This window comes from Dromiciops gliroides, chromosome 3 (genome assembly GCF_019393635.1).
Source record: "Dromiciops gliroides isolate mDroGli1 chromosome 3, mDroGli1.pri, whole genome shotgun sequence".
Taxonomy (NCBI): domain Eukaryota; kingdom Metazoa; phylum Chordata; class Mammalia; order Microbiotheria; family Microbiotheriidae; genus Dromiciops; species Dromiciops gliroides.
In genome coordinates, this window is record NC_057863.1 from 435351942 (window position 1) to 435366389 (window position 14448).

At 40.6% G+C, this 14448-nt stretch overlaps 1 protein-coding gene across 1 annotated transcript; it reads left to right on the forward strand.

Annotated features, from left to right (window-relative positions):
* Nucleotides 1–7103: 7103 nt before the first annotated feature.
* TTC30B (tetratricopeptide repeat domain 30B) lies at nt 7104–10280 on the forward strand. Its single transcript, XM_043991197.1, has one exon. The coding sequence runs from the start codon at nt 7318–7320 to the stop codon at nt 9313–9315; it is 1998 nt and encodes a 665-aa protein (XP_043847132.1). The 5' UTR covers nt 7104–7317; the 3' UTR covers nt 9316–10280.
* Nucleotides 10281–14448: the final 4168 nt, after the last annotated feature.

A 14448-nucleotide genomic window follows, 5' to 3' on the forward strand; every position in this document is an offset into this window, starting at 1 on the left:
TGAAACAAACAAAAAGAATCTTTGGTTTTTAATAAAATGCTTAAGATCTCCAGTGACTAGTGTTTATTTCTCTGCAGCCAGGGTGATTTAGGGGCTGAAGTGAAAAGCAGGCTGCAGCTTCCCAATTCAAACTGCATCTGTCCTTTCCTATTAGTGGGCAGCCCATTAACCTGCATCAGTTCTGTGCCTGACTACCTGACAAGGGTACAGTGAGAGTTAAAGTCACTGGAGCAATTTCGAGATGACAAAGGCACTGCTCCTCAGCTTTGCCGAAGTTTTCTGGAGGTGGAAGAGGCTCCAGCCTAATGCTAGGTTAGGGTGGCCTTATTATAAATTGCTCAAATTTGCATGGGCAATTACACAGGAGCCCCGCATCAGTGCAGCAGCCGCCAGCCGCCCTGACGGGCCACGCAATTACACAATGGCTCCGGTGCTTAAACTTTAAAATTCTTGCACCATTGTGCCTGTTCTATTAGAACAAACTGCAGCAAATGATCCAGAGACAATCCAAATGACTGGAAAGAGGAGGTGCCCAGCGGGAGAGAAGGGATGAGGCAGAGGAGGGCCCACCACTGGCCAGAACGAGGCAACCTGCATCAGGCTCTGCCCGAGCGCAGGCGATTCGCCCCGGCCCTTTGTGTTTAGGTTTCCCGAGTTTAGAAGTAGAGATAACAATATTTATGGCCTACCTAACTCACAGAGGTCTTATGAGGATTAATGAGGCAATATGGGCAAAGCAGTCCGAACTCTTTGGAGGAAAATGCTACATAAATAAAGGGTCTTGGGGTGGCTTCATTTATTTTTTGTTTGGGTTTTTTTCTAAATGGCGCTGTCCACACCATTATGTTCTCCCTTGCTTATAAACCGAGATGCAATTATGCTCAGCCTAAGAAAGCAATTCTGATACAGCAGTGGGACCCGATAATAAACCTGCAAATATTAGCAGCTTGATCAAAAGCAAGATCTAGCTAGGAAAGAAGGCAACATATTACTAATTAAAATATTAATAAAACTGTAATCAAGAGCCAAAGGAGGCTAAGTTCATCATGAGGTTAAGTTTCTCTCCATGTGAGAATTAACTGGGTTTCTGAGATCTGACTCTAATATAAATTGGCTTCAATCTTTTGGGAAAATATATTTTGGGGTCATTTTTTTAAAAGAAAGAATAATTGCTCTTACAAGTTAACATCAACTACTATAGTCCAGAGAATACTGGCTTGTTCTTCCTTTTCCTATTTTATATGCCTTTTTTTTTCCTGGATCTAGAATTCCCATCAATTCCCATCACTTTCCCCAAAAGTGCACATGGTTAAAATAACAACAACAATAACCACCTGGAGCACTAAAGAGAATTATAAACTGACTTCCAAATACTTCCAAAGTTAAAGAAAAAGGCACCTTTTTAGGGCTATAATTGAAAACCCCAAATTTGTCAGATGATGCCTTGATGCCTTGCTGTGATAAGGATGGTGTTAAAAGGACTACTGTATCTGAATGGTGTTCAGAAAGTGACGAATGTTCTATTTAGCTAAAGTGTTTACAATTTATATACAGTCTGCCTGAGGAAATAATCCCTTTTAATTAGTTTCCAAAGAGAATGCCAAGAAGTCACTGGGGATTTGACCATCTCATTTTTTGCCAAGCAGATATATCAACGTAAGAACCAACCTTCATGCTCTTAACCAGTCATAATATGGTTTCTACACCTATTTTTTCAAGTTATTGGGTATCTTTTTTTAAAGTTCATGCATACATTCCTAGCAGAAAATATTTTTTTCAACATTCATTACCTTCTACTTCCATTCAACCAGCATTCATGCCATACATGTCAAAATTCTTTTTTCTAAAAGCAAAATTTTTTTCTTTAAGTGAGAAGCATTTTGTTACAGACACCAACTATTTTACCTTTGCTGTGGATGGTAGCCTAGATTTACTTTCCGATAAATGTTCCAGCCTGATCGAGATTCTATTGGAAACAAAATGGCCCTTTATGACATTTTACCATATTCCACCTCATTTATCACTTAACAGAATTTCTATCATTAATTAAAGATACTTCTTTCCCAAAAAAACAATCTATTCCCCAACTGCCTATCAGAGCTTGAATAAAAGTTGGTCTATCATAGCAGCATTGATGGTCATGCCAATTTCACAGTGTGATTTGTGCACTCATTTCATTTGGAAAATGACCCTGCCCTCCATCTGTCTATGCCGAATGTCCTGGTTTTTTCAAGCCAGGTCTCTGGAGCAGCATCAGATGAAATAAGGAGGAAGATACAGAACTACCTCCCTCCTATCCCCTTCAGCTGCTGCAATTAGAGAAATGCTCTGTCACAAAGACAAGGATCTGAAATGGAGGAACCAAACAGTCAGTGAGGGCAGCAAAGGGTCGTTTTGCCTCTTTTACATAAACAGGAAGCCATTTGGAAGCAAAGTACTTCCAGGAGACGAAAACAACTAGACCCACCTGGGAGAGAGACTAGGGAGAGTCACGACAGTCATTTTCCCATTTCCAGGCCTTGTTCTTATGCCCTGATTTAATGGCAAAGTACCCAACGTAATTATGGGAGAGGCTAACTGCCTGCTAAATAAATGGGTGGCCAGTATGATGAAGGGACTGGAACAGCTGAAGAAACAGGGAACAGTTAGCCCGGAGAAGAAAAGACTGAGGGGGGATAGGATAACTGTCTTGAAATATTTGAAGGGCTGTCATCTGGAGGAGGGATTGCATTTATTTTGTGTAGCTCCAGAGGGTAGTATTAGGGCTAATAGAAAGCACATTTTGGCTCAGTATTAGAAAGCACTTAATGTACAAATAGGCTGTTGTGTAAAGCAATGAGTTTCCCGTAGCTAGAAGGGTTAAAGTAGAGGCTGGATGACCACTATGTTGTACAGGTGACTGAGGGATTCCTATATAAAATGGATTGGATGAAATTACATCTAAGTGTACATGTAAAGCTCTTAACTTTTTTGTGTGTCATGGACCTTTCTGGCAACCTGGTGAAGCCTATGGACCCTTTCTTGACATAATGTTTTTAAATGCATAAAATAAAACACACAGGATTATAAAGGAAATTGATTATTCTGAAATACAGCTATTGAAATATTTTTTTAAAAGTCCTGAGACCCCAAGTTAAGAAATTCTGATACCACCCCTTCAAACCAAATTCTCAGATTCTCTTAAATAATGATTTTTCTTCAATTGATACTTCTACCCAAGTCACTCAAAGATATAACCTGAGCTGGAATAAAGAAAATGAATCCCCTTCCCATCTTCACCCTCCCACCCCCAATCAAGAAACATTGCACAGAATTGATCTGCTGATGTAATTTTCAGAGATTAAGAGCCCTAAAGTGGTTGTGACTCCAGGTAGAGTAGGAATAAACCTGCAGCCAATTCTGGACAGAATGTTGTGGTCAGCCCACCTGAAGAGACCACTGGAGGCCTACAATTATACTTACTAGTAGTGAGTATGTGTGGTTATTCTGTTCCTCTCTTGAAAGCTGTGAAGTGGAAAGCTCTTTGTCCCATTTTACTTACAAGAACACATCTCTAATATTTTCCAGGGTATGAAGAGAGAAAATGAATTCATTAAGTCAGTGACTTTATATGCTCATATATCATACTGAGATACAGGATAGTATTTATTTTTAAAAACCAAACAAAGCACTGGACTAGGAGTCAGAAGACCCATGTTTGAATCCTGGCTCCCCCGCTTAATAGCTGTGTGACTTTGGGCTACTCATTTAACCAGTCTGTTCTTGGCATCCTCATTTGTACAACGAGCTACCGTGAGGATCAAATGAAATAACATTTAGGAAAGCACTTTGAAAATTGTGAAATACCATATAAATGAGGTGTTATTTATTATAAGAGTAGCCTAATAGTCTTTTTTCTTGTTGCATAAGGTGACATGTCCATCGAAAAGTTATGTCTCCATCAAAATATTACAGTAAATGGGTGGATTCTAAGTCTATGAGAAAACATTAGGAAGAACAGTTAAATTTCAACCCACCATTAACTCCCTAACAACATTCTGTCAGCTGTAATTCAGGGGCAGACGTAGTTTCTGCTGTCAAAACCAAATAATGCTCAACTATAATTGCAAAGGTTTGGCATGAGGGATGTACATATCAATTTCCCCTAAAATTGCAAGTCCTCACTTTTACAGACTGGACTGTAACATCCTCTTCTAAAGCAATATAGGGTTTAGGCCAATTTGTCAGCAGTAATCTCCTATTTAAATACCTTTTAAGGTCTTGAAAATTTCATGATTTACCTTCCATTTCACTGAGGTCACCAAATTCCATTGTCATCTTTCACATGGTCCTTTTTCCAATCCCAAATGAAAATCTTTCATTTCATTTCTCAAAAGGTAATTGTCACCAATGAGTACATCTAAACAGTGGATGTGAGTCCACTGTTTTATTGCTGATACTTCACTGTCCTCAAATAACATTATTAACCTCTTTCTTGTTCATGGCACTGTAATGGACATTATACAAAAAATGTTTACTATATAGGGTCCCTAATGAGGAATTCACAGTCTTAATGAGCTATTTGTCACATGTTTGACAAAAGAATAAAACAACCAAGAATTAGTTTCTAAAACATTCTGACAATTTCATTTTAGCTATGAGCCCAAACAAGATCCAATTTTGACCAAGTACAAATTTTTTTTCATTAAAACTATGATTCATGGCATTGTTTATTTCTTCAGGATATTGATGATCAAAAAGATCCTTGTGGAAACACTAATGTCTATCAAAATAGGTGACAGTCTTAAATTTATAGGTTGAAAATTTTATATTTTTATTTAGGATGTTTATAAAAATGAAGATTTCCTATAGAATGAGATTCTCTGTCCTGAATGATATTCTACTGATTGAATCAATCCCCAGAATGATATAGAGCCTTCTCAATGAAATTTGTAATTATTGAAAAGAAATATAACAATGCACAGGTAAAACTAAATGGATTTTTAAAATGTCTACTGCCATGTGTCATGAAATTGGATGGTCAGTTCATTAAGCTAGTGTGTATATGTGTGCATATGTATATGTATGTCTATATTGCTACATATGTACGTGTGTATATGTGTGTGCATGGGACAAGACAATGAGTTGGGCCCTGAATAGGGGGAAAAGGGCAGATGAGGCTACATCTGAGAAATAATTCAGTGCTTTTAACAATATCAAGCTCTTCCCCAATCTAGAAATTCATTCTTTTTCTTTAAAAAACACAAATGTTCTACCAATGATGTGATTGATAATCTTGGAACATCACAATGTCCAAAGAACCAACCTTGTAGGTGACCCAAAGACAACTGAAAAATACACGGTGGGCTACAGCATATTTCCAATAATAATCTATATATAAGAAGTCATATCATCGAGAAAATATCTAATTAGCAAAGGAGATGGACTGGTCACATAGCAAGAATGAGCACTTAACAGCTGAAAAGCCAGTTTGTTACATCACTAATCACAAAGGAAACAGACCTCTAGAACACTGCTTGGATCTGCTCTAGAAAATCTATAGAAGAGAATAGACAAGAAAAACAGGATGAAACTGCATGCTTATGTGGTGGTGTGCACCTATGGAAGAAAAATCCACACTGAAGAGGATTAAGCTAAATTCTGAAGTACGTTTGTGAGAACAGGCCTGAGGAGTGGAGAAATAATCATGAATCATAAAGTTGGAAGTGACCTAAGAAGAAACCATCTGGTTCAACTCCCTCATTTTTACAGAAGAAACTGAGGCACAGAGAGGTTAAGTGATTTGCCCAAGATAACACAGGTAAAATAACAGGAAAATCCATAATTCAAACTCAGGTCCTATGCCTCCAAGTCAAGTACTCTTTCTACTACATAGTGCAGTCCAACAAAAGGAAAAGATTTTAATTCTATCGTTCCTTCCTGAAGGGTGGCTGCTAAACTCCTTGGTTTGGAAGTTTGAAAACACTGCATCCCTTCTATGCAGAGGATGCACCAGATAAAAGCAAAGCACTGCAAAGAACCTCATCATTTCTACATTTTATAGTCTCAATAAAACCTGGAACAATATTACACCTTAGAGGCAGAAGCCAGGTCTTTTTTTTTTTCTCTCTTTTTCTTTATGTCCTTCCAACAGACCAGTTTTAAGCCCTCTCAGACAACAGCTTGGGACAGCACTGGATTCAGAAATTTAAAACCTTGCACCAGATCTCTGATTCTTCTACTGGTGGGATGTGGGGCAGGTCACTTAGCTTATCTCTAGTCCTCATTTGTGAAATGAGGGGGTTAATGTAGATTATTTCTAGCACAAAATCCTATGATCCCTACGATTTCGGGAGTCAGCAACTTCAGGCTCCCTGCACACATTGGGCAGCATCTGGAACTCCTCTTGATTCTCAACCATCAAACACACAGCCCACATTTATAGTAGAGGATAGAACTGAGAGTAACTTTCACCATCGCCTCCAGCACCCCTTGAAAAAAGGCTTTCTTTTCCCTTCCCAAAATGATCCCTCTTAGAGAACGTCCATCTATACTGGCAGGTCCTCAGAGACTGCCCAAGAATGAATGTAGGACTTGAAAACTACACAGGGTGTGGGGCAGTGGGAAAGAGCAAGGGGTCCTGGGTTCGAATTCCAGTTCTGCCACTTACTGTGTGACCCTGGGAAAGTCACAGACCCTTTCAGTGCTTCCTTTTCCTCATCTGTAAAACGGGGTTTTTAACTCAAAATCCATTGCCTCCAATTAAATTAGACTTTCCCAGTAGAGATAGCGTCAACCTTTCCTGTCCTTCCCCACTTTAAAAAACAAAAACAAAAAACTCGTAAGCACCGCCTTATGAGCAGGCTGGGTGCACAAAATAAGAGAAAACCTGGCCTGCCTTGCGGAGAAAGAAGCTAGTGTAAAATGGACACACTTCTCCCGCTTCCTCAATATGGACGAGAAGATCCTGAAGACTACATCTCCCGAGAGTGTGGGACTGCCCCATAGAGACTACATTTCCCAGCATGCATCACGACTGACGTGAATTCATCTTCCCAGGAGTTCGTCCGCGATCGAAGTGATGCATGCCGGGAAGCAGCCTAGTTTCTCTGCGAGACCAGGGATTCCCCGCACATGCTCTTAACCGTTAGCGATCTCGAGAAGCGAGCAAAATAACAACCGACAGATCCTCCGAGATTCCGATTCCAAACCGTCTCTCTACGACAAAGAAATTCTCCATTTCCGGGTTCGGGAGGAAGGTCGCTCTATTTAGGTTTCCGGTTTCCGGTTTTGCAGTAGTTGCCGTGGAGACGGTAACGCGGAGCAATCCTGGGGGCGATGGCTGGCCTAACCGGAGCGCAGATCCCTGACGGAGAGTTCACTGCGGCCGTGTACCGTCTTATCCGGGATGCCCGCTACGCCGAGGCTGTGCAGCTTCTGGGTGGAGAGCTGCAGAGGAGCCCGAGGTGCCGGGCCGGCCTGTCCCTGCTCGGCTACTGCTACTACCGCCTGCAGGAGTTCGCCCTGGCGGCCGAGTGCTATGAGCAGCTGGGACAGCTGCACCCGGAGCTGGAGCAGTACCGCCTCTACCAGGCGCAGGCCCTCTACAAGGCCTGCCTCTACCCCGAGGCCACTCGAGTGGCCTTTTTGCTACTCGACAATCCCGCCTACCACAGCCGCGTCCTCCGCCTCCAGGCCGCCATCAAGTACAGCGAGGGGGACCTACCCGGGGCGCAGAGCCTGGTGGAGCAGCTGCTGAGCGGGGAAGGGGGCGATGAGGCTGGAGGGGAGAGCGAGCCCGACGGCCAAGTCAACCTGGGCTGCCTCCTATACAAAGAGGGCCAGTACGATGCTGCCTGCGCCAAGTTCGCTGCCGCCCTGCAGGCCTCGGGTTATCGCCCCGACCTCTCCTACAACCTTGCCCTGGCCTATTACAGTAGCAGACACTACGCCCCGGCCTTGAAGCACATCTCAGACATTATCGAAAGAGGCATCCGCCAGCACCCAGAGTTGGGTGTAGGGATGACTACTGAGGGCATTGATGTTCGGAGTGTTGGCAACACCCTGGTGCTCCACCAGACCGCCCTGGTGGAGGCCTTCAACCTCAAGGCCGCCATAGAGTACCAGCTGAGAAACCACGAGGCTGCCCAGGAAGCCCTCACTGACATGCCTCCCAGAGCGGAGGAGGAGTTGGACCCCGTCACCCTGCACAACCAGGCCCTGATGAACATGGATGCCAAACCCACAGAAGGGTTTGAAAAACTGCAGTTTTTGCTTCAGCAGAACCCATTCCCCCCAGAGACATTTGGTAACCTGTTGCTGCTCTACTGCAAGTATGAATATTTTGACTTGGCTGCAGATGTTCTGGCAGAAAATGCTCACCTCACATACAAGTTCCTCTCACCCTATCTCTATGACTTCTTGGATGCCATGATCACCTGCCAGACAGCCCCTGAAGAAGCTTTCCTTAAGCTGGATGAACTAGCAGGGATGCTGACGGAGCAACTGAGGAAACTTACCAAGCAAGTTCAAGAAGCACGGCACAACAGAGATGATGAGGCTGTTAAGAAGGCAGTGAACGAATATGATGAAACTTTAGAAAAATATATCCCGGTGTTAATGGCTCAAGCTAAAATCTACTGGAACCTTGAGAATTATCCAATGGTGGAAAAAATCTTCCGCAAATCTGTGGAGTTTTGTAATGATCATGATGTGTGGAAGCTGAATGTTGCCCATGTTCTGTTCATGCAAGAAAATAAATACAAAGAAGCCATTGGTTTTTATGAGCCCATAGTCAAGAAGCACTATGATAATATATTGAACGTGAGTGCCATTGTATTGGCCAATTTGTGTGTCTCCTATATCATGACAAGTCAAAATGAAGAGGCAGAAGAATTGATGAGGAAAATTGAAAAGGAGGAAGAGCAGTTGTCCTATGATGATCCAGATAAGAAAATCTACCACCTCTGCATAGTAAACTTGGTAATAGGAACTTTGTATTGTGCCAAAGGAAATTATGACTTTGGTATTTCCCGAGTTATCAAAAGCTTGGAACCCTATAATAAAAAACTTGGGACTGATACTTGGTATTATGCCAAAAGATGCTTCCTTTCTCTCCTGGAAAATATGTCCAAGCACATGATCATGCTGCGGGATAGTGTTATTCAAGAGTGTGTACAGTTTCTAGAACACTGTGAACTTTATGGTAGAAACATACCAGCAGTCATTGAACAGCCCCTAGAGGAAGAAAGAATGCACATAGGGAAGAATACAGTTACATATGAATCCAGACAGCTGAGAGCACTGATCTATGAGATTATAGGATGGAATATGTAATTGTTGCTTGGGAATATTAACTACTTCCTACATGCTTGGTGCTCAAATGAGTATAGCTTTTTATCTTACTGTATGTCATATTTGTATTTTGTATACTTTTACAAATGTAATAAAAATGATTGGGGGAAAACATTTTTGAAAAGTCAAGCAAAGTAAAAATGAAAAAGCAAAATCTAGGAGCTTCTAGAAAAAGTACAAATTGATATAGTGTGTTATTTTTAGTATCATTCATAATCCACCCCCCCTGCCGTTTTGTTAACAATGGGATTTTATCCCTATGACATTCCATTTTTGCCCAAGGTCCCATTCCACAAACAGGACAAGCAAGTCTGGATCAGTATAGACAAGGTACACTCAGAGCTCCCCGGAGTATAATACCCAGAGGGGGGAACAACGAAGTACACTTTTAAATATTAATTTTTTTATAAATATGTTTTATGCCAGAATATTCTATTTCACGTGGCATTTAGGAACTAATGTTGAGATAAATCAAGTTATATGTGTTAAAGGTACAAAGTTCCTAGTGGACAGTAGCATATGTGGTAGAATTTTCAAACCTTGTTTAAGGGTACACAAAGACATCTGTGGTCTGGTCCATATTAATTATAATATGCCAGAATTAGCTACTAGTCAGGATTATATGAACCATTTATATAAAAGTTTCTTGTAAATCTATTAACTTATAGTACATATCTGCTGCATAGATTTTAGAATGCTTTAACAAGATGTCCCAAAACAAAGGTAGCAATTTACAAAGCCCTTATCTTGAAGGTTTACTCTACACAGTGGACAAGATTCACTAGGAAATTCTCCATTGCTTTATCACAAAATGGCAGTCTTAGGGTCATGGTATAGAAAGTATAAATGCCTGTTGAGGAGGGTAATTCTGTTCTTTGATTTATCTCTGTTTCTATTCACATGAATTGGAAAATGTAGTAAAATAAAGTTTTGTTGCCAATAATTTTCATAAAAGATATTCATATAGTTGTATAATTTTGTTTGTTCTTATCAATGGTGAAAGAATGGCTTAGAATTCAAGAGTTCTTTATCCTTAATCCCATGCTTAAAATTTAGGCCATGTTCCTGTTAGGATTTATTCATCCCTATGGAAGTACCTTCCTAATTTTGTACTTTTATTTCAAATAGTTCATTTCAAAAATCTGATTTCAGCAATGGGGATCTTCTCTGAAGAAGTTCACAACTCCATGCTCTAGTAAACAGCCTTCCCCAATACCTAGGCCAAAATAACTCATATCCAGTAGCCTTTCCAAATTCAAGTAGGCTGGTTAATTAGGGGCAAATAAATACTCCATCCCCAATCCACATTCAAACCCTTTCCAACTTGGTGAGACCTGGAAGAATTTTAATTCTACTAGAATAGCTTTTAAAAACCCAGAATGGCCTCCTTGCTATGATGAGACAATAGTATGGGAAATTTTGCCTTATGCCATGGGGGAGGCAGAAGAAGGGGAATGATATCTCCAACCTTCAGAAAGAGGTCTAGCAGTACATCATAAAAAGACAGTTAATATTCAAGGCACTTGGTCTCCATGAAACACACCCAAGTCTGTTTGCTGGAATTCTGAGTGTGAAGAGGATTACAGGTAGGGATTAGACTCTTTTCCCATTCTGGTCAAGGACTTTGTCAACCACCAGTCTTTCCTGGAATTTTGCTGTCAGTGCCAATCCTTTCCCAAAACACAGTCCTAATTATCATGGATATATTGTTTAGGTCTTATCATCTGTTACAGAAAAATCCACTAGTCATGTTTGATTTCTATACTCATCCAAGTCTCTGGATTAGGCCCATTTAAATGACTGCATTGAAGTATTCAAATAGCTCATTTCAAACTTAGGGCAATTTTAGCCTACATTTACGCAGCTTTTAAAGTATGCAAAGTTTGTGGTGCTGGTATTTATTAAATGTAGTTTCTGACAATCAGACCTTAAATTTGAACCCTGATTATTTATTTTTACTATTGAACATTTACCTTTTATTTAATGCCTATGGCAAATAGAACTAATTGTTGTTTGCCCTTCATTCTTGAAAAGGACTGGGTGATATCATGACTTGCACTGAATTGGATTTAAGTGAGGGAGGGCTGTGCAGGGTCACCAATCTCACTGTCTCCTCCAGAGTGATCTTGGTCCAGTGGCAAGATATATATTGGGACGACTGGAGATGGCCCTGGATGTTTAAGGCAAATTGGGCTAAATTATTTGCCCAGGGTCACACACCTAGTAAGTGTCTGAAGTGAGATTTGAACTCAGGTCCTCCCAACCTCAGAGCCAGTGCTCTATCCACTGCACAACCTAGCTGCCCATAGAATTAATAAAATCACAGCCTCAGACACCCCTCCTGCCCTACCCCCAAATAGCCTTTTAAGATAGGTAGTACAAATACTTTCTGCATTTGATCTAAGGGGAAGAAGGGAAACTGAGTCATAAAGAAGCTCAATCACTTGCCCAAAGTCACACAATAAGTGGCACAGCTAGGACTCCAACCCAGTGCTTCTGATTTCAAATTTTGTGTTCACTCTACTACAGAATGATTCCTTTCATAAATTACACATTTATGTAACAACAGATCAAGAGCTGGCCTAGGAAGGTTTTAGGAACCATGACCCACTAAGGGAGCCTGAATTCTGGTCTCATGTAGACCAATTTCAATCCTGGGGATGCCTGGTCTCTAAAGAGAAGAGTTAGGTTCCTTCTCAAACCCTCTGACTCTTTATGCTCCTATATTGAAGCCCTGAATAAAATCACTTAAAATTTAGGTATGGTTCAAGTTCACTCCAAAAAGAAAATAGAAAGGTACTCAATGTACAGTGTTTATCAGGTTTAGGAGTTATTTATTTATCCATATAAAAGAAAAGCTTACAACGCAAAATATCAAAAAGTATGCTTTAACAAAGACATGAAACATGGAACAGTAACTTAAAGTCCCAGTACACTCTAACAAAAAATTGTTACTTAAAACATGAAACAGAAAGACTATTGAACCACCTTCACCTTGGCTTTGCACTGTCCTCTAAGTCCTTGTCTTCTAGCAAGCAAGGGAATGGCTTGAGCTCATATTCCTATCAGTGGTTATCTTCTCTAAGAAGGTTGTAGTTTCAGAGAAGTCTTCTCTCAGTAAGCTCCTCAGGAATTCCCAAGGTAAGCAATCAAAATCTTCATCTCATGATTGCTGTTGGGTCACCTATGCATATGCTCACAGAAAGAAACATGAAAGAGAAGAAAAAGACAGAATTGAAGTTCATCAGTGTCAGGCTTGTCTAGATTAGCATGTAAGTTTTTGGTACCAAATGTAAGCACCTCCATGTTTGCTAAAGGCAGAGGAGTTACTACTCCCCTCTCCATCCTTCACTCCCAACCTCCAATTCCAGCAAAAGTCCAACAGAGAGCCTCATAGATGCCCCACCCCCTGTGAAGATAGAGAGAGAGAGAGGGCCAAGGGCAGAGTAATTTCTTTAAGAACTAAATTGCTCTCTCTGGCCCACTACCCAATCCTCTGACATAATTCCTCTGATGATTCAGGGGCTAAGTGAAGGGAGGTGAAAAGAGCTTGTACCTACAAGGCACATGCATGGATGAAATCAAGTCTATCACATTTAAAACTTGATTTCCCCAGTATTTACTTTTGTTGGGGTGTTTGTTGTTGTTGTTGTTGTAGTTTTCCGGGGCAATGAGGGTTAAGTGACTTGCCCAGGGTCACACAGCTAAAGTGTCTAGTGTCTGAGGTCAGATTTGAACTCAGGTACTCCTGAGTCCAGGGCCAGTGCTTTATCCTCTGTGCCACCTAGCTGCCTCCAGTAATTACTTTTTTTTTTTTGTGGGGCATTGGGGGTTAAGTGACTTGCCCAGGGTCACACAGCTAGTAAGTGTCAAGTGTCTGAGGCCAAATCTGAACTCAGGTACTCCTGACTCCAGGGCCGGTGCTTTAACCACTTCGCCATCTAGCTGCCCCAAGTAATTACTTTTAAAAAACTCAAATCTTTAAGATGAGAACACTTTTTTCCCTCTTGACACAATGCCTTTCTTATAGTAAGTCTCAACATATGTCTGTTGAATAAATGAATTTGTCTTTGTTTTGGATTTGGATTAAATGCTTCACGTTATCACCCAAAGGGTTGTCTAGCTTTCTTTTTTATAATTTAAAATCAACACTTTAATTTCTCTTAAATTCCAATACTGGTTTTCTAGAATTGAATGTGTTATGAACAATTGTTATGAACAATGTGAAACAGGATGAAAGGCTTTCTAATATTTAGAATAGAAGCCAAATAAATAAGAAAGTCCCTTCCTCATTTTCGACCTTAACTTCTATATAATCATGAAACTGACTTCCACACCTTAAGTGCCTGTTCATGTTCAACATGATTAGCCCATGTTGCGTTTTAGCTTGTTGAAGATTAACTGAGATTTCCTAACTCCAAGAAAATCGGATCTTCTCCTTCTTTGTAGCCTGCATAGGAAATGTTTCACAGACAAAATTGTGTTCATTCTTTTCAGTTTGGGTTGGTTCAAAAAGTCTGAACTTTGTTACTATTACAGGAATCATCTAACATCTTTTCCCTTTAGCTTATCTACTATGTAGTCATGGGAAAGGGGCAGCTTTGGGTTTTAATCTTTCAAGAAAAGCTACACCTTCCTACTGTTCTGTGCTTTATTGACAAGCTATTATTGTGTGCAATTTTTTCCCAATTACTCTTGAAATAATTATAGCTTGTCCTGCCCCTGAGGTGAAGGCCTCCAGCTGCCATTCTGCCAGAAATCTGAAAATGGGAGAGCAGGTGAAGTGAGGATGGAGCAGAGATTTAGCTACATGATTTACCTCTAGCCGTACCTTGAATCCCCTGGATGTCCAAATCTCAGTAGTTAATCAAATGTTTGCTGCCATTAACAACAGAGGAGAAGTAATGGATGCCAGAGCTACCTCTACAGTTCTGCCACCAAACCTAATCTTGGGTCTTGCATCATTTTTTATTTAATGCAAAGGAGGAGAGGTCATTTAGACTTCCCAAAAGGACAAAACCACAGACTAAACAGCTGTCTCTCTAAAATAGAAAGAAATTCCCTTATTTTAAAAAGCTTCCCTGAGAGTGGTGTTTATTCTGCCTTTGAAAGTTC

Excerpts from the sequence above, each read along its gene's own strand:
- TTC30B (XM_043991197.1), top strand. The coding sequence starts at position 7,318 with ATGGCTGGCCTAACCGGAGCGCAGATCCCTGACGGAGAGTTCACTGCG.